Source organism: Rhea pennata, chromosome 16 (genome assembly GCF_028389875.1).
Source record: "Rhea pennata isolate bPtePen1 chromosome 16, bPtePen1.pri, whole genome shotgun sequence".
NCBI lineage: Eukaryota > Metazoa > Chordata > Aves > Rheiformes > Rheidae > Rhea > Rhea pennata.
Window position 1 is genome coordinate 7996213 of NC_084678.1, and position 24511 is coordinate 8020723.

General features: G+C 43.3%; 1 protein-coding gene across 5 annotated transcripts in view; it reads left to right on the forward strand.

The window, feature by feature from the left end:
* The first annotated feature begins 652 nt into the window (after positions 1 to 652).
* Positions 653 to 24511, forward strand: part of EYA2 (EYA transcriptional coactivator and phosphatase 2) — a 90660-nt gene continuing 66801 nt past the window's right edge. For 4 of the 5 annotated variants that reach the window (XM_062588899.1, XM_062588903.1, XM_062588900.1 and 1 more), the window contains exon 1: positions 1062 to 1138. In XM_062588899.1, coding sequence (XP_062444883.1) covers positions 1074 to 1138 — 65 coding nt within the window. In that variant the 5' untranslated portion in view covers positions 1062 to 1073. Of the gene's footprint in view, positions 738 to 1061; positions 1139 to 24511 lie in introns of those variants that run through there. The other variant, XM_062588902.1, reaches the window with a different exon arrangement.

The following is a 24511-nucleotide window of genomic DNA, read 5'->3' on the forward strand; positions in this document are numbered from 1 at the left end:
GTAGGAACACGCTTTGCAGTCAAACTGATCTGAGAGGCTTTGATAGTAAAAACAGCTGTCTAGCTGCAATGATGTTTTTGTTCCACTGTCAAAATTTTGAGTTAAATCCATGAGTGGGCTGCAGCTTGTTCAAACCCTGAACTCGACACCCTTTGTGCTCCTTCGGCTTTCCCCTTCCCCTGCGGTTCGTGGGGTCCCGCTGTCCGGGAGGAAGGGTGAGGTGCAACAAACCCCGCCGGGGTGCCGCCTGCCTGGTCTCCTCGGATGCCTCCCCAGCCTGGGAGAGACTAAGCAGGGAAGCTGCAGTTGGGCTCAGACCGGTGGCAGAGAGGGAAACCCCACTCCGCGTGGGTGCGCGCTGGGGGGTCCCGGGTGGACCCGGCAGCTGGGGCGTCTCCGCGTCCCGGTTCCCCCGAGGACGTCGCTGGCCAAAGCGGGGTGGCCCCGGGGTTTTCCCGTGCGGAGCTGTGTGAGCCTCCGCGTTGGAGCGCGGGGGGACGGGGACAGCTCACGGGAGCGCGGGGATTTCCGCGCGCCCGCGGGAGGCGGCCGGAGCGCACCGGCAGCGCCTCCGCGGTGCGGCGCGCGCCCGAGGGAGCGGCACAAAAAGCGCTCTGGGCTTTTAATTAATACTGACAAACTGTCACCAGGTGGTAAGGAGGCGATTAACGCAAAGACTGCGGAGTCTCGGTAGCGGCAGGATGCGCCCGCGCAGAAGCGGAACCGCGCCGGAGACGGTACGCGGATGTCGCGGGTGTGCAGCGCGCAGCTAGAGCGGGGCGGCGCGCAGCGGACGCGCCTCTGGCCGCGGCTGCCGGGCCCCGCGCCCGCGCAAGCCCCTCCTCCCGCGCCCGCGCAGAGCGGCGGGGCGGCACGGCGGCTCCGCGCGAGCGGTAGGTGCGCGGCGGAGCGGGCGGGCGCTGCGCTTGCGCCTGCGGAAGCAACAGGTCGCCCCGGCCGCCGCCGCCGCCGCGCGGAGAGGCGCGGAGGGGGAGGGCGCGCGAGCCCCGGCGCAGCGCGGAGCCGCCGCCCCGCTCCGCTCTCTTCCGCGGGCATGCGCGCCTGCCTCGCACATGCTCACTGCGCCCGCAGCGGGCGCGCACACTCCGCAGTGCCGCGGCTCCGCGCTGCATCTCCGGTGAGTAGGGGCGCGGGGCGCAGCGCGGCTCGCCCTGCGCGCCGGCGTTGGCATACGCGGCTTCTCCCCTCGCCGCCTCTGTCCGCGCCCGCGGAGGCGCCGGCCGGCTGCAGGCGGGCTCCGCGGTTGGGATCTGCGCGCCCGCGGTGGCCGTGCGCGGGCTGGCGGGGCGCGAAGCGCGGCGCGGCGAGCGGCGGCGTCGGGCTCTGCCGCGGAGCTGCCCGCGCTGCGCTGCGCAGCTCTCGGAGAACTTGAGCGTGCGTTTAAAGTGAGTTCGTGAGCTTTATTTTTTGCGTTTGCTCGTACGAGGAAAACTTTTAGGGTGATTTATATGCTTTAAAGAAACTTTGGGTGTTAAATTTTGCTTGATCCCAGCGAGTGGCCTCTAAAGAAAATTGTTCGTGGTGTACAGTTGCTGGTTTTAAAATATTTCAAACAATACCTTGTCTTGGATGAAACTTTAATTGTTCAAATACATATGGCTGACCAATAAACAGTTTATTGGTCTACATGAAATTTATTAACAAGCATCTTATTCAGTGTAGTATCAAATGCACCTATCCCTTAGCGTTGCTAATGTCGATGGCAGCAATAATTTCTTGTTTAATTTTTCTTACGGAGCTTGTTGCTTTGAGAAGTTCCCATCTCTGGAATGTTCTCCGTGGAGTTCTTCCCCAATGCTTTGGAGAACTGTGTGAAAGTTCTGCCCGCTTACGTCTGTGTATTTGGGCCCAAAAGACAGAATTTATTTAACTTAGTTGTTCTATGTCTAAAAGAATGTTTTGGGTTTTTTTTAACTCCTTTCATATATCTAGTATTGCGTTGTTGCTTGGCTGTTAGATGTTGCACACAGAACAAACTTTTTTCTTTTCCTCTTTAGCTCGTATCAACCTTTACTTTTCTTAAAGCTGATTTTTTTTTTTATCTTCTCTGATATTGAAGTGTTATGTAAATAGGAAAGATGGTACAAATACCTTGAAAATAATTAATTTGCAGCTTTGGAAGCATTCCAAAGTGGTCTTAAGCATGTTTTCAAAATTGATGTGAAATGACATTGCGTTTGAAACCTTGATTTAATTACTTTATCTCTTCAAAAAAAAACCCAATTTCTTGCTGTATGATTCAAAATTAAATTGTGAAGCTAGAGTTGAGTTGTCCATGCAATTCCTTTGCTTCATCCTCTTGCCTTCACCCAGTCCCCCTTCCCCCCAAATAAAGGGGGAAAAAAAAAGACTGAGAGCTGTTGGCTAAATAGCAGGCAGTGTATTTGTTTGGTTTTAGGCTCATGGTTTTGTTTTGCTTTGTTTAGCCCACTCTCCTCAGCTCGCTTTAAAGTGCTACATAGAGACTTGGTTCCCATGACTCGCAAATCTTATCACCACTATTTGGTTGAAATGTTTGAAATGAGCTGCTGTTTGAAATGGGCTGCTGTTTCAAATGTCTTACAACCTTGGCAGTCTTAAATTTCATTAAAAGAGCTTCCTTAGGAAGAAATAACATTGATTCTCCCTTCAGCAATAAGACCCGTATTCAGCTACATGATGTGTGGTGCGTATACCTTGATTATATGAAGGAATTAAGTGATATTCTTAGCATGAATACCTGAGTTTAATTCCCCTTATGTTCCTGTTCTGTAGCACTTAGGTGGCTGGATGTGCTAGATTTTTTGAGAATTAAATTAATCTCACAAAAATTAGGTGCATGTTTAACTTTGAGCCTGTGAGATGTCCCCCTAAAGTCAGTGTGGCTGTAGTTGTGTGATCAATTTACATATGTACATACTGCTGACAAAGAAAACAAATAAGTTACTAATTTTCTGCAGTCTTCTCAACTGTTATTTATGACCCATAGTAGTACAACAGCTATTCTAAAATCAGATATAATTATCTTCAGGAAGATTATTTTTTCTGTGCCAAGCTTTGTAGTTAAGCAGATGGTTTTAAGGTGTCTTGGAGAGCAAGCAAGAACACTGCTGAAGACTAATTACGCTTTGCAGGAAATTTCTTCTGTGATAAGTTCACAGGTTGTTAGACTTAATCTGTGGAAATGATAGCTAAGATTAGTCAGGCAGTAAAAAATGCTTTTAAAATTTTGTCAAAGTTAGAAAGTTCTTAGAATACGAGGAAATTTTTTTCATGTATTTTGCCTGGATGCTGTAACTTTTAGGGATAAACTGTTAAAAGAAGTTGCAAATTCAAATCCTTTATGTATACTATGTCACTTCAGTTTTATGAAGATTATAAATATATCCCATAAGTGAAGGGTTTATTTAGTAGACTGAGTAAGGAAAGCTTGTACTGCCATTTCAATTCCATATGCATAAATTATACATAGCAATAGCCATACAAGCTGGATTAATACATGGCGTAGTTTTCTGAACTAACAGTCTGGTAGCTTTCTTCGCCACACTAGAGTATACTGGACAGAATTAATTATACCAACAAGGAACCAAAAAAACGTTCAGAGGTATAAACAGTGGCATGTGCAAGAGTGAGCTCATCTGAATTTTAGATATGTCCTCCTTTTCAATGACTTTATTTAAAAGTACAAGAATTAAAAACAAAACAAAAAATAATGTAACTATCTAAACCTCCTGGCATAATATTCACTTTGATATGAACAGATAGAGCTGAGCAAGTCTCCTTTGCTCCCTTTTCTACTGCAAAGCTGGAAAGACCACTCTGGCTGGCTTAGGAAGTCTAATCGGAAAGCAGTCGTTCGTGGCAGTCTAATTCTTATGGCAATACTTGATCTTTATTTGTAGATCTCAACTCAAGCAAGGATGTTTATCAAGCACCCTGTTTTAATTGGGGCAGGATAACCCCTCAGTTAGGATGCAAGTCACTGCAGCCTCCTCTTGGCCGGGTCGTTTGGCACCCGGAGCCGTTGCCATTTGCAGGTAGATTTGGTGCTGCCGGCGTATTGAAGCAGGAGGGAGGAGAAAATAAGAACAGGGATATAGGGCCGTGCAGTTGTCTTGCAAAATGCTTTTGATCAAATCACTCAAAACTAGATCCTGTTTCCTCCTTCAGCAAGCTGTTCAGTTGCTCTTGATTTAAAGCTCAAAGAAGTGTGAAAGGAAAATCGAATGTAAAATGGTGGCCACTATATAGACAATTCCAGTGACTGTGCTGGAGCCTTATTAGTTTTATAATTTAAATTATAATTTAAAACTATGATTTAGTTTTAAATAATCAACCCCCTCTTCACCCACTCTGCCCAGTTGGGACTTGAATAATTCTGAATTATTCTGGAGGTGTGTGAATTAAGAACAGAAAGACTGCGTGGGGGGTAGTCCTTCCCGCTGGCGGTCACCCGGCTGCGGCGCCGTCGGGCCGGAACGCGTGCGTGCCGGGGTGCCGCGGCGAGGCTCGCCGGGAACGTCAAGGCAGGCCGGCCGCGGTTCGGCGGGCGCCCGGTTCGTGGGGGTTGGGGGGCGCCGCGGGGGCGGGCGAAGCGGCAGAACCGGGGCGCTCCCGACGCTGGCCGCTCCTGCGGGCCGGGGCCGAGCGTGGGACGCGTCGGACGGTGTCGGGGACGCTGGGAATGGCCTTTCTAGAAATAACCGCGGCCTCCAGTTAGCAGAGCTTGTTTAAAATATTTTAGTGCTGCTTTGGTGCACAAGCCGGGAGCCGTGCGCTACGCGGCCCTCGGAGGAGGGGGTGCACGTACGCGCGCTCGCAACTTCGTCCAACTTTGGAGCTCCTTAAAGTTTCCGACGAGCCAGTGGATTTCTCTAGCCTGACTTGGAGCGTGGTGAGTTGGGGCTGTTTGGTATTATTTTTACCTCTGAGGGGAAAGATGATAAATTCTGCTCTGTTCTATTTTCAATTAGGAAAATGCAAAATTGAGTTTTCCATTTTTTTTTATCAAGCAAGGACCCATAGTAGGTTATAACCAAAAGGCATTGAATAAAATGAGTGTTACCTTATGGGTCAAAGCGGCTGGGGAAGATGCGGTGTGAGTGCAACCTACTGCAAGTGAGTAGACTTCTTATAAGAAAATCAGTAAAAATAAAGGGGTTAAAAAAAAAAGAACTTGTGTTGATTATAAGTTAAAAATATATATATATATCCAGGCCCTCGAGGTATTTTAGTTTAAAAAAAAGCAAGATGGCTATTTCTAAAAAAAATAGTAGGTTGCCTTAGATGGGTAGAGAGGAGGACAAAAATAGGTGCTATGTTGGGGGGAAATGTCTGGTGTGGTTTTTTTTCTTTGAATTATTTCCAACAAGTACTTACTCTGTTCTGTATTTTTAAGAAATTATGCGGACAGCAGTTTTGTTTCTTTACCAAGGCAGTGAAAACACCAAGAATCCTTTTTATAATTTGGAAAGAATGTCAAAAGAATGAAGTAGTTAAACCTAAGTGTATTAGATCATACACTCTAAATGCACAAATAAGCATAACTGCAATCACAGAAACCAATGTTAAAACCACCAGGAAAACTCACCCGCAAACCCTAATGACTTAAAGGGAATGACCTCAGCCATTGTGAAATTTGTGCCTATTTGCTGGCTGATGTTTTTGTCGCAGCCGAGTGCGTGCTCCTGCCCTGGGGTGGGGGCTGCTGGCTGCGGGAGCTGCTGCTGCCGCCAGCTTCCAGGGCAGACACTGAAAATGAGATTCAGGTGGGGAGAGCCTGGAGGTAATTTGGACCCCGAGTGGTTTTAAGCGCAGGTGAAGTGTTTGTTGCTGATGGACAGAGACTGGTAGGAATTGGTTGAAGTTTGCTTTTCAGACGTTGGAAACTTCCTTGCTGATAGCCCATTTCTAACTTATTCCCAACTGGTTTCCTCGTGAGGAAATGGAGATTTAAAGTATTTGGTTACAAACCTGTGATTTCTTCCCGTGCCTTTCTGCGCGTGAGTGCCGGGTGAAATGTCGGTGTCATTCATCTCCCCTCTCCGCTTCGGGGAGAGGAAATTGGTGCACGGTGAACCTCAGCTTGCCTTTGCCGCGGCACCAGCTAATAACTCAGGGGATGGAAGTCTTGAATTATTTCAACAATAAAAGACTTCTTTGGGGATGTTCTGAAATAAATCAGTGCTGCAGACTGCAAGCCCGGTCAGAGCCAAGCGACTCTGCTTCTCTGGGCTGCAGTCTTCAGAGAAAGTCCGGGTTTGCTTGCCACTGCCTAGATGTGCAGGCAGGTTTAAGAGAACCGGTGACTTTTTGCTGTGTGCAGCCTCGTGCTCAGGCGTTCAGCCTCGCGGTGCGGGAGTTCTGATCTGCCACCCCTGCTTTTGAAACTGAGCAGCCCAGCGGACTAAATGAAAAACAAATTGGTTCTAGGTATTAACCGGTTAACTAGGAGAGCGTTGTTGCCCCACTCTGCCGAGAAGGGCAGGCTTTACAGAGAAACCGAAGCGGAGTAGGGAAGCGTTGTCTTTCCAAACAAAGGCAAGGGGACGTGGGGAAAGTTTTTTAAACTCAGCAAAATGCCTTAAAAACTGGAAATGCCTCTAGGATTACTCAGGCACCCACAAGAAACAGTGAGGGGGGGAAAGTGGAGCAGGCATCTGAAAACTTTTTATTTTTTAAATAGGTTGAGTAAGCAAAGCAATCTGCAGGCCCTGGTTATTTACAGCTTAGTCTCTGCACCACACAGAGTCGCTCATCAGCTTGCTTAAAGGCAGATTTCACATCTATTGCAAACTTCATCTTTTGGTGGCACTTTGATTCAGATTTTTGCTGTGTGATAATTTCGCCTTCAAATATTTTGAAATAACTGATCAGTTTTGAATGTAACCTCTGCTACCAGTTAAGATCCCCCTTGCTGCTGCCCTTCTGTGCTCAATTACCCTGTTTCTACTTAAGTTGTAACAATCTGTAAGATTATAGCGGTAAGTCCAAATGTATTTACAAAATGTTTTATTTAACTTTCAGTAAACATTTATGATATTGACTTAAACTTACAAAACTGAAGTACAGCTATGCAAATAAATGATCATTCTCCATTTTTGTGGCTCAAACAATTCAAAATTGCTCAATAGTAAACAGTTTTGTTTGAAAAGTTACTGGTTTTCCACCCTTTGAAAACCAAAAGCACTGCTTTTATGCAACTAGACACTTTTGTGAGTAAAAGTGTTCTAGTGTTGTTGGCTGCATCCAAATTTTCCTTTTTTTAGTAAGTTAACGTTATTTTTCAAATTCATGAACAATTTTGGTCTGCCTGAATCTTATTTTTCTTATTAGCTAAAGGTTAAATGCTGCATTGATACTCTTCTCTGAGACACTGACTTAGGAGTAAGCTAGCCTTAAATACTGGAGCAAAATAAAATTTCCCCTTTCTTGTGCTTAACTGTAGGCAAATGTTAGGCATCCAGTCAGTCTCCCACTGCAGTCCCCAGTCATTTTAGGCAAAGATTGGCCTCTTGAGAGGGAGCAGTGTTAAATTCTCTGTACTTGTTGCAGAAGTGCATTTAAAAAAGTTCACATTGCAAGCACTGTGCGCGCAGGCCTGGGTCGAGCAGCGGCGCGAGAGCCTTGCAGGGCACGAGCCTTGCTCGCGATGCAGCAAAGGTCGCCGGCAGCAGGTAGCAAAAGCAAGCACGTCCCAGCGTGCTGCAGGTGCGTGTGACCCTGCACGAGGCAGCGTAAGATCTTCTGTCCTAAAACTTTGACAGACCGTTGCTGTTTCTCTTTCAGTAACTTCAGCCTCTTTAGTATCTCTGCGCCTGAATATTTAAGCTCTAGTTTGAAAGAAGATGCATTTCCTCTGTTACATAAGATTTAATTTTGTTTGGCAGCTATCCTTCCTGTTCGCTACAGCAGATGACTAACTTGGGGAAAGTGAAATGGTTGGGGAGCGAACTAAGTCTTCAAAATATCTGAAGTCCAGTTTTGCTTTTCTGCAAAACTGCTAGGCTTGATTAGTTTTGAAATGCTACTGATGCCCCCCTGCGAGCTTGGGCTGCGAGTAGAGGCATACGCTTTGCTTTGCACTGGAAATCAGTCTAGTGCTAAAACAAGATGTGCTAATGTTGGCATTGGACTTTTTCCTTCTTAAAGACCCTGGAGCTTCCCCTTCCTTCAGCACCATCCCCTCCCCCCCCCACACACACACATCAGGATTACTTAATGATTACAGCAGTTTAACCATATCTGTGGTGAAACGTGGTGGTTGCTTAACAGTGTGCAGAAGCATTGTCCTCCAGTTTAGGATGGGAAGTGGGAAAAGATTGTTTAGAACTTAAACTTGGTGGAGGTTGAGCAGACAGCAGGTGATGATCAGCACTGGGATGAACAGGGCAGTGAAGGGCTGCATTGGAGGGAGGGAAGGAGCATCGTGGGGTCTGGAACTACCTAGATGTGTTTAACGCTTTGGTTTTACATTTCTGCTTTTTAATTATCTTCCACTCCCCGATTTTTCCTTGGTAAATAGAAGAACATACATTTGCATATAGACTCTGTAATCTGTATTTATTGGTAGACTTTCCCCCCAGCACCGCTTATCCCGGCAGGAGATGCAGCGCTCCCGGATGCCTGTTGGGGTGCTAGCATTGCTTTTGGTTACAGAAGGAACTTGTTCACTTAACTACGCTAGTAGGTCTAATGTTATGTGAAAGTGGCTTAATTGATGATTAAGCACATACAAGTATATGTAAAGTCATACAGTCAAAAGTCCTGGGTAAGTCACTTGTGTAGTATTTAGTATTAATTATAACCTATAAGTGTTTTCTATCCTCATAGTAAAGTGGAAAACCCCACTGGGAAGATACAAAGTCTGCATGGTTGTGAAGTTAATGTTTTTGAGTACCTTTTTAACACAAGTCGCAATTAGAATGTTGCTCTGCCTTTATAGAAAGCTGTGTTCACTGAATTTTCTCCAATTTTGCAATGGCCTGTAACTTTACCCTGCTACTTTTTAAGAGTTTTTCTACTTTTGCTGCTGCTTTACAATTTCTTCAACAAAAGAATCAGATAGTGCAAGACTTCACCTTTTATGTGTTGTATGGTACCTTCTGTATAGTTGAAGTAGTGTTTTATATTAGGTTAAATAATTAAAGAAGGAAAAATATTTTTGCTAACCTTTTAAAGACAGTACTTCTAGCCATTGTGAGTTCAGTTATTTTTTTGTTCCCAGAAGGGAATAACTCCTTACTTTGAAAGATAAGTTATCTTTAATATTAATGTGCAAAGTAAAATAAGTTAGTGTTCAGTTCCTTTATGGTAATGTCCCCCAATCAGTTTCATAAGAATATTTAATCCTATATTAACACATGGGTTTTTTTATGCAGTGAGCTTTTGTTTTAAATAACTTAATTTTACTACCTTTAAAATTGTGCGATGATTTATTGTAGCAGAGTAGGAAAATACCTCTGGAGATTTTAATATCTTCCACCTGGTATGAAATGAAAGGCAAATATTCTTTAGCTGGTGACTAATTTGTCACTAATACCCAGGGGTGCCTTCGTTACAATGCAGAGATCTCTGTTTTAAGAGAAACACGCAGTGAAAAGAGAGTGAGGTTTCCTGCTGCAGACACTTAGAGAAAGGAGAAAAATAAAGGTCTGGAAAGCAGCCGAAGGAGCGGGAAGGAAGGTGCTGGAGTTATCAATCACGAGGGTTTGGCAAGAGTTTTACCTTCAGGCTTTGGTGGAATTCATCAGGACAGGTTCTAGGAGGGGAGCCACTCGATACCGCTCGGAGGAGAAGCTCTGACACCTCCTAATACCCAGGCTGGCGCTCAGCTCGCTTTCTAGCTGCACCTACTGCCTCCTGGTAGCTGTTCAAGGGGAATCTATCGTGTATTTTGGAGAGTTTTTTGTTTTTTAAAGTCTCTACTATCTAATGTCTTTCATTCTTTACCATAGTGTTAGAAGAACTGGATCCAAGGCTTAGCATAGCACAGTTCAAATGAAAATACTGCCAGAGAATATTTATATCCATTGACAGCTCCTGCCTGACAATGAAGATCAGGCCTCAGTCGTATCAGATGTCTTGACAAGTTACTTTTCCCAGTTACTTTACTATCCTGGCATCCAAGCACCTGACTAGTGTCATTGCTGTGGCCTTTGACAATAGCAAAACTTTGACCGGGTTCCTGTCCTTCCAGTGTTGCAGTTTCATGAAAGCTCAATATGAGAAGGGGGAGCGTGAGCCATTGCAGTACCTGGAGAGAGTGGAAGGAGGACTTAATCTGCCCTTCCTTAAGAAACCCCTTCGGTGCTCTTATCTGTGAGTAGGCACAGTAAAACATTTAAGTGAATAATGATAGAAGATATCTGCTTATGACCCACTTTGGAAATGGGAAGTGGGGCAGTTGGCAAGGGCAGCAAAACACGTGCATGTCGATGGGCTCCACTGGCCGCTTTGCCTGTGCGAGAATCCCAAATGAAGGTGCTGTTCTCGCTGCAAGAGCATGTGCTCCCAGCAGGAGCAGATGCCACCATCTATCTTCTGTGGTGGTACCTCCTGTGGGAGGAGCAGCAATCAATCCTGCCTCTCCAGGGCTTTCTGCTTGACTCTTTCCCTGCACCTGCTTTTGTCCAACCACAAAACTCGATCATGAAGCCTGGAGCTGGCTTTGCTTGTGCTCGTTACTTCTGTGTCAGGCCAGCAGTGATGTTAGATTTGGGAATGAGTAGTGCCCCAAACAATGTCCATGTTGGAAATGCTGTGCATGATAACTTTGTAGTAGAAATGTCTATGCAATGGAGGGAAGCTGTGGTGTGTCCTGCAACTCCAGGCCACGTTAATACAGTTCTGTTTCTCACTAGAAACATTAATCTCGTGGGTTCTGTGGTTATTTGGAGAAAAGGAAGGCTTTATGTTCTGTCAAAAGTAAGTCACTGAAAGGGGAATGATTATTTCTGTCATTCTTCTTCCTGTAATTTTAATGTAATTTTCAGTCCACACTAAGGAAAAATGTGGATGAATAGAAACATTTGTATAACAATCAGCGTTCTATTAACATAAGAGCGATCTGGAGAGATAGCACTTGTTTTGTGGGAATAGCTGCTGGTTTTAGAGCATTTCACAACAGGGAAGGGTGATCTAGAAAGTTTTGCGGTTGATTTATTAGATCTGTTTTGAGTGGAGGAGTGTTTTAGCTTTAAGTTGCTTGCAACTTTGTAGCTGCTTTGAAAATGGGAAAGGCTATTCTGCTGGACCTGTCTGTCTTCGTATTTCTCCAAAGAGCATCTTTTTGTCCGTTTGAGGAGGTTTTGCATGTGTCTCAGTCTCATCTGTTTTTTACACTCTTTATATAATGTATCTTGTCCCTCCAGTGGTGGCCAACCTCTGATTTTTGTTCTTCTGACCCAGGCCTTAAACTTTTTAAATTTTCTCCAGAGACTTTAGGGCATTTTGAATCATTAATTTGAAGCTTGGAGGGTGTAATTCTTCCTTTGTAAGACAAATCAGATAGAAAGACCTGGTTCAGTTCCCTTCAAGTGACGTGGTGGTGGTGGCAGCAGCTCTGTGTATGGAAAGAGGCTAGAGTGCAGAGATCTTTTCTGAGGAGGCTAAAAGATCCTTCTCGTCTCAAGTGGGAGTAGGTTTACTTTGAGGATCTTGCCCTATAATAATATAAGGTAATATAACCTTATGTTAAAGATACATGATAAAACCCACCAGTCCTGTGTTGTCCTGCTTGCAGCCAATACACTTCTGTTTTGCTCAACATCTCCTGCAGAAGTTGATTTGAGACCCAGTGCAGGTTCTGTCTCCCCAGTAAGAATACTATTGATGGCCACAGATGTCACCTTAATGTTGCCGAATTTTGTTGTGCCGACACAAAACTTCGTGCTTCCTCAAGTGGATGCTGTGATGATGCAAATACCAATAGTAGAAGAATAGTATGGAGTCTCTGATCTTTTGGTCACTGGAACTGAAAATTGTTTAACTTTTGGCATATGCTCTTAAAGGTTAGTATGTACTGTACTCTTTTCCAAAGTTGCTGAAAATCAGTATCATGTTCTTTTGTAGAGCATCAAACAGTTGTAGAAAGGTTATATGTTAATGACCTCTGGAAGTACAGTTCAGATTTAAATCCAAAAATGAAATGTTAGAAAAGAAATAATTGCTGGGATGTGACTTATGGAAACTTTTTTTTTTTTTCAGATGGTCTCCCATAGGTTGAAGGGTGAAGTAGAGTTGTTCAGGCAAAAGGAAAGGCAGGGGTTAATTGCCAAAATTTGAATTCTTTTACTTGAAAGTTGATTGAATATAGTAGGCTTATCCCCTAAAGTCAGCCTAAAAGTTATGCAGTTCTCAACACTAAATTTGAAGATTTCCAGGCTTTTCTAAATGCTGTCAACTAAGACTTGCATTCAATCTTAAGCAATTCTTTCTTTTGGAAGGCCTGAAATGGTGAGTCCTTGGAAAGGAAGCTGTGTTATTTTTGACCGTATTTACAAGTAACACTTATCCAGACCAAGTGTCTGAAATACGCTACTCAAGTTTAGACTGTTGAATGCTAACATAATGGTAGAGGTAAGCGTCTATAAAGTTTCATGTTTAATTAGTTGTATGTGCGATTCACATGTTTCTTATTCTTGTTCCAGTTTCTCACCAGCCTTGGATTTTTATATCCTGGTCAAGTTATGATTCTGTATTTTAAGATAATACGTGTGGAATGATGGCCATAGGGTCTCAGCTTCCATAGACATAACGATTAAGTATATTTTTGACTGTAGTATTTTGACTCTACAGTCACAAGTAAGATTTTCTTCTTTTAAGAGAATCCAATTGTCTTTAACAATAAATATAATCTCAAAGGAGGAAAACCTTAACCTATCCCTTAAAAAGCTCCTTTAGAAAAATTAGATGAAGTGTGAACCTGTCAGGCCATCTACTTAAACAGGAAGAAGCTTTTCATGCAGTGGCCACTTGTTTGACAGATCTCTTACTTTGTCCACGCTCCTATGTAGCTACTAAGTTGTGGGAAGTCCAGCTGCAGCATCTAAAACACGACACAAGTAACTTATAGGCAATGACTAAGTTCATTGTTACTGAACGCTATTGAGCAGTATCCCACCACCTTTCTAATGCTATTTCATTTTTCTAGAGCATTTTGGCTCTGTTTTTAACTACAGCGAATGGTTGCCAGGATATATGCATGACATGGAGTAAACTCTCAAATTAATTTGATACCTTGCAAATAGGACAGTCCTGCACATAGCTGAAGTAGATGTTGAGTCAGTGTAGGAAGCCTGCATGCATGCATAGTTCTTAGTTTGGGGGAATAGGCATAGTCCTCAAAGCCATGTTATTTTAATCTGTTTGTCAGTTAATATTAAAATAGGAGTGGTGCCAGCTTCAGTTGTATTGGAATATTTGTATTGGAGTATTTGATTGTAATCCTGTAGATTTCCAGAGTTCCATAGTTGCAAGGACCCAGATTATTCTAGATGGAAGCAAATGTTGCCCACCCTTCCTTTTGAAAGGAATTATCATTTATTAGATTAAAACCCAAGTGGTTGTGACCCAGCAGGCCAACTGGTGGGCTAATGGAAGAGCTCTGCAGCTGGGAGCTGGTCCCTACTCCTGGGCCCAGCTGTGTGCAACATCTTCAGTGGCTGATAGTGTATGGGGCCCAATTTTGGTGCCATTTGACATCTTGCCTGAAATGACTTGCCCAACATCTAGTACCTTGTTAGTAGCAGGCCTGTTGATGAGTATCCAGAAACTTTAATTCCCAGGTTCCCCTGGTAATCAGTGCATTGACTACTTAAATACCTCACAGAAATGAGCTAGAGCAATCCTGTTTTTTGTTGTGATCTGTACAGCTTGGAAACTGTTTTAAAGTAACAGCAGTTCTCTCTTCAAGTGGAGTTGCTAGAATTGACTGACTAGCTGTTTTAATTACTGAATATAGGTTACATATTTACAAGAAAAGCTTCTCTGACAAAAGCATATTATATCTTGGCTCTTGGTAAGAGCCAACTCAACTTTAATTTCACTGCCTGCTGCCAACAGCTGCCTTACTAAGACAGAGTACTCATAATAAATGAAATTTTAAAGAAAAAGGAAAACCTTGTCCCAGCTGGTTTGAAAAGGCAGTTGGAACACTTTTGTCCTACGTATAAGCTGCCATCCACATAAACATTTCAAATTACTTTTTCATTTTTAATAATCAGGATCAGGCCTTTTCTTAGTATTGAGGCAAACACAAGATATTAGAAACATACAGTTTCATTCAAAGTCTCTTAGTTATTGAATCCTGTCCAAAGTTATGCATTTGAAGTTTCAGGCAAAACTCACCTTTTGAGTTTCAGGTTTTTGACCTACTTGGATGAAAACCCTGAAAAGAGGAGGCTGCCCTAGTTGTTCTCAGTACCTCTTGAACATTTGTATGCATCCATGCATGTGTTACATCACTTGCTCCTGGAGCCATTGCTCTTGTGTTGTTGAAAGCCCTGCAGCTGATGAGTGTTTGCCTAAACTACCCATGGAGATCTTGGTTAAATTATCACACAGTCTCTCTGCACATGGAAGAGATTAATTCTCAGAGCCACAAGCAGAATGACTGCTTTGTACTTGGTACCATAATGTAAGTTCATGCTGAAATGCTGTGCCAGTAACCAACTTCTCTACCAATAAATTCATGGTTCTAATAGCCACGTGTTTTTATAGCATCTTGATCCCAAAGGATCAAAGAAATCTTGATTTGTTTAGTTTTGGGTCCCATCTTCCACTGTTTGCTTTCCTTCCCTTTGCTTCCCATGAGTTCAGAAGAGCTGTATATGAGATGCAGCCCAACTGCTGTTGTAGAGTCTGCAGCAGGGAAGGACCCTTCGCAAAACCCCAGGGAACACTTTTGCCAGTTGAAATGATAGGAAGTGTTGTGGGCAAGCAGAACACACACGCTAGGGCCTGCTTTGGTCAAGACTCAGTATCAACCTATCTAAACTTTGACTTAAGTTCTTAAGTGACAATAAGCAGATTAAAAGTTACAGATTTGATGTCTTAAAAATAAGAGCATGTATGCAGCAGTACCACTTTGCTATTGTTCAGAAAAGTTAATTGAAAACATTAATCTTTTCCATATGTGATTTAGGATGTAACCAGCAGTATTAGCTAGAGATAGTGAAGTCAAACTTTGGTATGAGCATCTGATCAAGCAGGTGTGCTTTACCTGCTGCAGGTGCCAGCAGCTGGTGTATTTATCCTTTAATTAGGAAAAGCTGGAAAATACTCACCACACTGTAACTGAGCTTTTTGTATTGCTGGGGGTTCCCAGGCCCCTGTCATGTTGCTCGCATGTGGTGGGACATGTAACATCCCATTTCTTGTAACTCACCCCTGGGCGCTGTTAGGATGTGTACCCCCAGGATCAGAGAGGTTAGAGAGCTGGCTGATTTTCCTTATCAAAAGGACAAGCCAATACAGGGAGGTTTGGGAGAACTTAAGTTGTCAAAACTTTTTAGCAAGCATTATGGAAACTGCTTTACAAAAGGGTGTTTTGTGGTGCAGGCAGTATTTGCCGTTGCTGTGTTAGGGCAGCAGGCAGAGCACCCGGCCCCACGGTGGGCACAGGCGCAGCGGAAGCGGTGCCTCTCCCAGAGTGCGTCTCATGACAGGGAGAACTGTGCAGAAAGACAGGATGGACACAAGATACAAAAATTGCTGTGATTGGTTACTAAGTATACCACACTTATTTTTTTGCATCTGGATTATACAATTTGGGGGCAGCTCAGTAATTCCTCATAGCTGAAATGTCCTATTTGCAAGTCTAGAAATCCTACTTCTTACAAAACAGATTCTTTTAAAAAGAAGAGGCTGGGACTGAGCAGCTGTAACTTGCTGACTATTAGATGTTCTTCAATCCCAGCCAGACCAATATAATGAAAGAGGCATTGGTTGCATCCAGGCATATGAGTATCAGAGCTGGAAACAGTTTGGAGAAAAACAAGCTGAAATACCAAAATTCCCTGCTGCCAGTTGGAGAACATCCTCTTCTGGCATGCTTCCTTTAAGATGTTTATGTTGCTGAAATATCTTGTCACCTTGAGCTGTGCTTTGTTTGTTTACTGCTATGGTCTATAAAGTAGAAATTGGTGCTGGTAATTGAAGTGGCATATGGGGTTATTTTTGCCAGCAAGAAGCAGAAAGTGTTGGAGGGGGGAGGTTAAAAGGGAAATTTGCATTTTTGTATAATCAAGAAAAGCAGAACATAGTTCTTGCTAAGATTTTTTAGGAAGGTCCAGAAATGTGTGCTGCAGAAATAATATCATCTTATGTCTTTATACATAGGACTGGCAGAGCTGATGTACGTGTGCATGTGTGTTCATATGTAGGAATGTATATTAGGAAAAATTAAAAATGAAAATAAGTATCTAAAACTATTCTAAACTTTATTTCCCCCCACATCCAATATATAGTGCAGACCTCTTTTGCCATTTGATCTATACTATCCATAGCTCTTTTATATACACAGAGGGATTTACTGCTTTGTAATCAAGCTGCTGAAGAAAAACGTTGTCCTTTTATTCACCAGGGATGACTGTAATAAATTAGAATGGTTTCCCATTAGCCTTAGCTACTTAGCTGAACTGTGTAAAATTACTTTGGACTTTGCCCTTGTCTGACCTCCTCACCTTTGCTCAAGCGTTTCTGCTTCTAGGAGTGCTGCAGCGTTGGTCCTAGAGCCTTGCTCTTGCAAATGAAGTTACAAATCATCTGAGGCTGGAAGCAGAGCACATTTGGAGTTGAAAATGTTTAGTAGTTTCTAAAAGCCTAATGCACTGCCTAGCGTGCAGGCAGTTGGTGGCCCCACAGCTTTCTGTTAGTGTTCAGAGCTGATAGGAGCTTAATTGCATGCATGTCTTCCAATAAGACTGTGTGCATGCACATGAAGATAGATGGTTTAGGGTCTTTATATTGCTTTTCTGAGGTTTGTGGTAGTAATGGCTTTACTAGCCTCTGGACAAAACTATGGAGTTGCAACAACAAAACTGAGGCTTGTGTAGAAACAGAAGTATGCTTAAACAAGCATATATAAAATTCTCTCTTCTACCTATTAAACACAGCTAGAATTACATTGATTTGCAAAACAAACTGCAGATTTAGGGCACCTGTTCTGTCAAACATTCATCTCTTCTATAAGTGGTACTGGACTAATGTTGAATACATACATATGAATCAGTTGTGCTAAAGCAAAACAAAAGTAATTGTGCTTTTAATCATAACAGTCACTAGACAGAATAAATGCAGTTCAACTCTGGAGCTAGGTCTTGTACTGAAATTAAGTGTTGTGTCCTGGTGGCTGTTGCTTCTCTCTACATACAGTTTCTAAATTCTAAATAGTCTTCTGGAGATGGTATCTCAGAGGTGATTTGAGATGGTTTCGGTGCAGCTCTGATAGTGCAGAGATGTGTGGCATCCCTGGGTGGGATTTTTTGAAATATGTCAGTAAAATGAACGTACACAAGAAATAGATGGAGGAAAAGTGATAGGACTGAGAGATTCTCCTTTAACTCTGTATTAAAAAAAATCACTTGTTTACTCTTAGAAGTCTGACCAGATTAACCTGTTTCTGTGCCAGAAAAATAGGCAGCGCAGTCCCAGAGACTCTGGCATTGAAGGTGGTGCAAATATCTGGCTTTTTCCCACCAACTAATCTTGGGCATAAATGCCCAGATAGATGTCATGCTTATTAATGCTTATAAAATAATGGCATATTTTATAGACAATGAAATTGGACAAAGTTCCAACTTTACCTCAGCACAGTTGCATTAGCAATAACTAAGTCAGCTAGGGAGAGATGGGACCACACCCTTCAAAATCCAAGCACACTGATGTGCAAACAGCAAACGAAAATCCAGCTCAGATTGCCTTCAGCAAAGGTATCTTACAGTAGTCTGGTTTCTGGGAATTAATCCCTAACAGCAATCCATAGGATGCAGGAAAAATTCCAAAAGTGTCCTATAAATCCCCACTATTCCAATTTTGAAAAGTTTTTGCTAAGCAAGGTCTAACTAGTCAGAACAGAAAGCAGCTGTAGTACTTTTGGCCAGTGACAGTGAAGACCTTGCTTGTTAAATATTTTGAACTATGTGTGATTGTCCCACAATGTGTAAAAATAACTCATAATCTGCATAAGTTTGAGTAAACATGTGGAAACCGCAATCTGACTGCAAATGTTGCTTGATGGAAAACATGTCCTGCAGGTTGTTGATCAGAGCTGTCAAATCACAGCTTCGGGCAGTTTGGTGTCATGGACACTGTTTGGCCAAGAGGATGCAGGGGCTTGGGTAGCATGCAGTGTGACTACATGGGACTTGGGTGTGTTGTGGGGCATAGGGACTCTGCCTGAGAAACCTAAAAAACTGCAGACACTTCTAAGACTATTTTTGGAATCTTTATCGATGTATCTCAGGCCACTGGGGTGCCAAGGGTAATTCTGTGAGCAGCTGAGAAGGGGAAACACGTTCCTGAATTTTGCAGTTGTTGGTAGCTGCTGGCATCCTGGGAGAAGAGTGGAGCATTTGCTGAATGAGGCTTGGCTGCGCTCCAAAGCAAATGCTGCACTTTATGCATATGAAAGTATGTGATTGTTCGTATTCCGGCCCTCTCTATTTGTGTGTATACATAACCTGTGATTCATTAAAGAAATCCTTGCGGCAGCCCTGAGCTTTTTCACTGTCTGGGGGCGATGCGGGGACCAGAACGTTCTTAACATTCACAAGAAGTTTCCTACAAACCACCAGCTTGCAGGAGCTTATCGCTGCCGAGAGAACCATCTCTGGTATTTCATAAATCATCGGCAGCACTAACGTGCTGTTTGGAGATTGGTATCATTAGCAAATTAATCATGTTCAGGAACATGATTCTCATAGCAATGTTGGATGAGACCCTGCACTGCCTGTCTGCCAAAGAGCCAGCAGAGGTAGAGTGGGGCTGGAAGGATGGGAGGTAGAGGAGAAGCCAGACCTCTGCTCTCACATTACTTCAGTGTTGACCTTCATAGCAGCCTTTAAAAATATTTAAATAAAATGAGTGGAAAGCTGCTTAGCAGTTTTACTTGTGTTACTGGCAGACTATGAAAAGTAATTTTTGGTTCTGATATCTTTATTTTCCACCCTCACAGGGAGCATCTGCTGGCCTGGGTGGCTTCCAAGTGTGTGCCATCCCTGCTGGCCCCAGCCTTGGGGTGCAGAAGCTTATCTGGCTGCTCCCCATGCCATGGAGGGCAGAAATGCTTGAAGGTTGCACAGCAATATTTATATGGACCACAGGAGAGACCCCCTTTTGGAGTGAGAATTGAACCCAAACTCCTGCCCACCTGAAGACTGCTGTCTGAAACCATAGTGCTTTTCTTGGCAAGAGTCCAGAGTCTTGGCCTGATTCAGGGTAGTTTTGCCAGCCTTTCTAGAACTTCCTTTATACCCACAATTCTTCTTTACCCTTAAATTCAGCTGGTACTCAGGTAACTGCTTTTTTTCTTTGAGTTTGAGCTTCAGTTTTGAACCGTATTTTGAATACTAAATCCAATTTGTAGCATTTCCCATGTGTTGCACTCTAGAACGTGTATGTGGTGGGCTCAGATTAAAATTTCCAGACAACTAAAGATAATGCTTATACCACTGCTTCTTTGATGTAATCTCTTCTCTCCTTTAAAATTAAACATAAACCACAGATGAAATAAGCACTGGGCTATTGAAACATGCTGCTGTTTAACTGCTGGGTATAACCTACAGATTTGTGCTGTAGCAGTACAGAAGATCAACAGAACCAGTCTGTATCTGGATGTTCAGTAAACTGACTGGTGTGTAACCTTTATTTCAGCTTTTTCCTTTGGCTATGTTTTTTGTAGTAACCAAAATTGAATGCGTCCACTAAGCAATGCAGCAAACTTGAGCAGGTGGGAGGCTATATTTTAGGTATTGCTAGATATTGCATTAGGCTGGAGACTACCACTACTTGTTGTGTTCTGGCATAGGTCTGTAATCCTGCTGTATGATCTGCTGTTTTAGGCTAGCTGGTAGATTAGTCCTCTTGATTCTTCTGCTGTACCAGTGGGTGCTGGCAAGTTCCAGACTTAAATGTTTTTTTTAGTGCTCTGTACAACACTGGGCACTTTTTATAGTGCTGAGTATGAGATGCACTATTTTGTGCTTAAACTACTTTTTAAAATATCCATGATTCAGCTGCTTTTATGGAAAAATGTATACTTAACTTTGGAAAAAAATCTTAACTCTTACAGCTGTCAGGGTTAGAGTATTGTTTTTAAAACCTGGATACCTACATACGTGTTCAAGTGTGTGTAGATGCTTTTCAAAGATCCTATCCCATGTATCTAGTCAAAGTGGTGTTTGACAGGAGACAAAAGTTGCCTATCTCAAACAGGTTATGCTGATCTTTTTCCCAACAAGCCAGAGATTAGCTAAAAATTGAGTTCTTGTAGACAGTCTCATGATAAAGGGAAATAAGTGGAGTGTAATTCTAGCAGAGAAATGTTTGTTTACAAATACTGTGGAAAGTCTTTCTCCACTGCGCAGAAGCATCACTGTCTTGCAGCAGTGCTCTCAAGCATTTCAGTGGGCTTTTCTCAGGCTTTGTCCCACGAGTTTTTTTGACTTTATCTCATTTAAGCATTTGTCATTTTTTTTCCCTCTGGTTTTGTTTTTCAGCTTCCCCTATTTTGCCACATGCAGATACACACTGAGAAAGTGTTTCCTAGCCCAGTTTTAGAGAAGTGCTGATACAAGCTGTCCTATAGTGTGAAAGGTTGTGGTTTGGAGTTCTTGAGTAGGAATAAAGAAATTGTCCTTTATTCCACAGTATTTATTTCTAAATTAACACTCAGGATCCATGTCAGAAATGTGAGATGCAGGATTGTAAGATGTCAGAGAAGCCCCAATGCTGAATTGTGATAAGAAGCTAAATTGAATTGTGGCATTTCAATCTCTTGCTTCAGGTTTGCAGCCAAACTGGATAAATTCAGTTGTTGGGCTCTTAAAGAAGCTGCATCGCCACAGCAGACACAGGCCAGCTTTGGCAGCATGTAAAAGCAGCAGCTATCCAGGGGCTGGCGGAGTGGTTATACTCAATATGAGCTGTGGCAGGAGAAGTGCTAACAGAAGATGCCTGATATCCTGTGCCATTTTGCTCAAGGATGAACACTGGCCAATGGTGGTAGAATGAGGGAGAGATAAGAGTTTCAGTCAAATGTGAATTTAAAGGGAAAATTTTGCCATGCAAAAGTTGGGTGTAGGAAAGAATGTAGTGTGGTCTTGCAGAATGTAGGAATTTATGGCTCTTTCCATTCAGCATTGACAACTGCAGGTGTTGTCTAGTGGCAGAAGGGTTATGAAGTAGTAAGGATCATCAGAAGCAAGTGTTGTGGTGTTTTTGTGAGGTGTGGGGTGGTGGTTCTGTCTTTGGCACTTGCATGGCTTTTTTTCCTTGCCCCTTGTGCTGACTCATCTGGGTGCAATCTGTTATCTTCGTGGCTTGGAGCTCAGCATAGCCAGCAGAAAAATGCAGTTATCCTACTTTACAGAGGACAGAAATAGAGGCAAACCAATTAAAGATGAGTTAGTTATGTAAAATACTCAGCAACAGAAAACCTGTGGCAGACAGAACCATATCCAAGTCTCCTCAAGGAGAGTCTTAACCACTGGTCTGTGGCCTCAGATCTGCTGTTTTTGACCAGTCTGCTTTAGAAAAAAAATCTGAATTAGTTTTATTGGTGTTAGTATTTTCAGATGACTGTTTAATAGTTCAAGGAAATTTCCACAGCACTGTAAAACAGCTTGACAATTTATCTGTGCTCTAACCCTTTTATTCCAAATTTTATTTTACTCCCGTATAAGCAGTAGTTGGGGGAGAGGGGGGAACTGTCTGTTTTTCCTTGTGTTCCCCCGGAGTTACGAAGACTGTTTGCTCTGGGAAGAAGGAAGAGGTGAGCAGCCGTGCTCCCTTTGGGAGCAGAGTCACACTGCTTTCATACTCTGTGCCGTTCATTTTTGGTAGCTCCTTGCTGCCAGCAGTGGGGATGAGCAGAGCATCTTTGCGTGCTGCCTGCGAGTGGATAGGTTGCATCTGCATCGTCCTCCAGCACCAAGAGGGAGGAAATTACTTTGGTTTCTTTTTTCTCTGTTGTAGAAGTCATTCCATAAAAGCACCCAAGGGGAACCGCAGCAAATGCGGTGAGCCGAAGTTAACATAAAGTCAGGAAGCTCGTGGGCTGTTGAGCCGGGCTGTCAGGTGTTTGGGCTGTGAACAGGGAGGGCCTGTGAGGTCCCATGCAGATGAGAACTTTGCCCTTAAGCTGAGGATGTTACAGACCAAATCTGAGTTTTAAGTCTAAGGCAGTCACCTTGTTGATGGCATATGTAAGCTTCATCTCAAATAACCAGGAAGCTAAGGTCTGCTTCTCCTTGCAGCTGCATCTCGTAGTTGTACAGTGAGGCTGTCTTCTCAGATCGTTTGAATGAATGTGAGAGAGCTGCCAGTTTGCTGTACCTGCAAGAAATTTTCCTGAGCTGCCTTGCAGTGCTGTAAGAGAAGCTGTTGTCCTGGTGGTTGTTCCAAGTTCCTGCGCTGGTGGTTGGTGCAGTCTCCTGTGGGACTGGGCCGGTGCTCAGGCCCCCTCCGAGGTGGTGGGCTGTATGGCAGAGCTGGGCTTGTGGCTCCTGGGCAAGCATGATGGGAGGCAACTGCTCGTCAGGGAAAGCAAGCGGGCTTTAAGATGCTGGGTTGGTCCCTGAAGTTGGAAACATTTTCCAGTAAGAGATACTGTAGTTTGCGGTCATCTGAGGTTGTCCTCAGTATTCAGATTTGTCAGTATTGCTTGGAGAATTTTAAGCCATCAGGAAAAAAAGTTGGGTCACAGTAACCATGGTAGTTTATGTGCCTACCCACACTACCACCAGATTTGGTTTCCCACTAGGGGTGCTTGTCTGTGCTGTATGAAAACTTCATGGTTGTACTGAGGATCAGATCACATAGCCTGACATCTGCTCTCGTCTTTGAATGTCCTTGTGAGCTTTACTACTAGCCAGATTCATGGCACAAAGCTGCTATGGCACAATTCACTTCTGAATTTTATCCAAATTTTGTCTGCCTGGTCAAGGTGATCACTTGTTTGTGAGTTGGTCCTTATGGGAATTTAAAACTTGGTTGGAATCTGGAGCTTAGGTACTGAGTTTAAAAACGAAATTGATGTTAATTGAAAAATGCTATTAATGCCTGACTGTCTAGCTGACTGCAAAAGCTGGTGGCATCTGTCCAGTTGCAAGCAGAAAGGTGTCCACATCGTGAATCACCACGTCCTCATACAGAGCAGAGAAAATCAGTGCATAGTCTTTCAGTTCAAGCCAGGGAAGTGATACAATGCAGATGAAAACTTACATTTCTCTTCTTCATTCTGTCTTTGTCTTAAAAAAAAAAAAAAAAAAAAAATCTAGTTTTCCTATATAAGTAGGTGCTAGATTAAACAGCTTGTGGGCACCTTTGTTTCAGTAACAAAACTGTGGTCTCTTAACTCCTACTGCACTGTATGCTGTTTATGGCAGCAATGTCAAACCTTTTCCATGCATCTGCCAAATTGGAAAGATCCCTATGGTTGGTGCCAGCCCTAGGCACTTGGTGCCAAACTTGGCATGGGTGCTGGTTGTTGGGCTTTTGTAACACTTGCATTACATTGTGGGGAGAGGAGGAAACAGGATTTTAAAAATTCCAGTTACTCAAATGTACTAATCACGGGGGGGGGGGGGGGGGAATGACAGGCTAGAAACAGAACTCCTGCAGTTCAAATGTCCATGTCCCTCTGTACTTTAAGTGATTTGAGGCCTGTTTAGTATCATAAAATGGCACTTTCAGGAAGTGCTTTTCTTTATCAGATGAGACTTTGCAAAGAAAAATGACTTTTTTTGAATGGTTTTGCATTGGGCATTTATCATTTGCCTTTTTCACTTCCATTGCTGCCCTGTGACATTTTGGTGGCTGCATGGTGTGATTGCAGCAAAGGGGCTGCACAACTCTTCCAGGTTTGATAATACCCTCTGGTTGTGCCTACTAAAATTCCTTCTGTGTTGAAAATAAACCTGATGCTAACAGCTTTCTGATCTTAGGGCCAGGTTAGCTTTCACTTAGAGCTTGGACCTGCTGTCATGCAGCTTTTGTGAAGTCAGAGCTGCACCTGCTTGAGCCCATGAAGTGAACCATGCCGTTCCCAGTTTGCTATTTCCATGCTGCTACTCAACCTAATCCCAAAGATCCACAGAAGTAGTTGCCTTTCAGGGCAAATGATTATTAATGGAATGCATATTAAGGAAATTACTGTGTGAATATTTGTTCTGAGTGAGTTCTTCCTCTATTTAGCTATTTTCACACTACTAATCAGCATGAGTGATCCAGCGAAGTAGCAGGCTACCGTTGCTGTCTTAGGTGTCTGTTTTCTCCTTGCCTTCAAGAC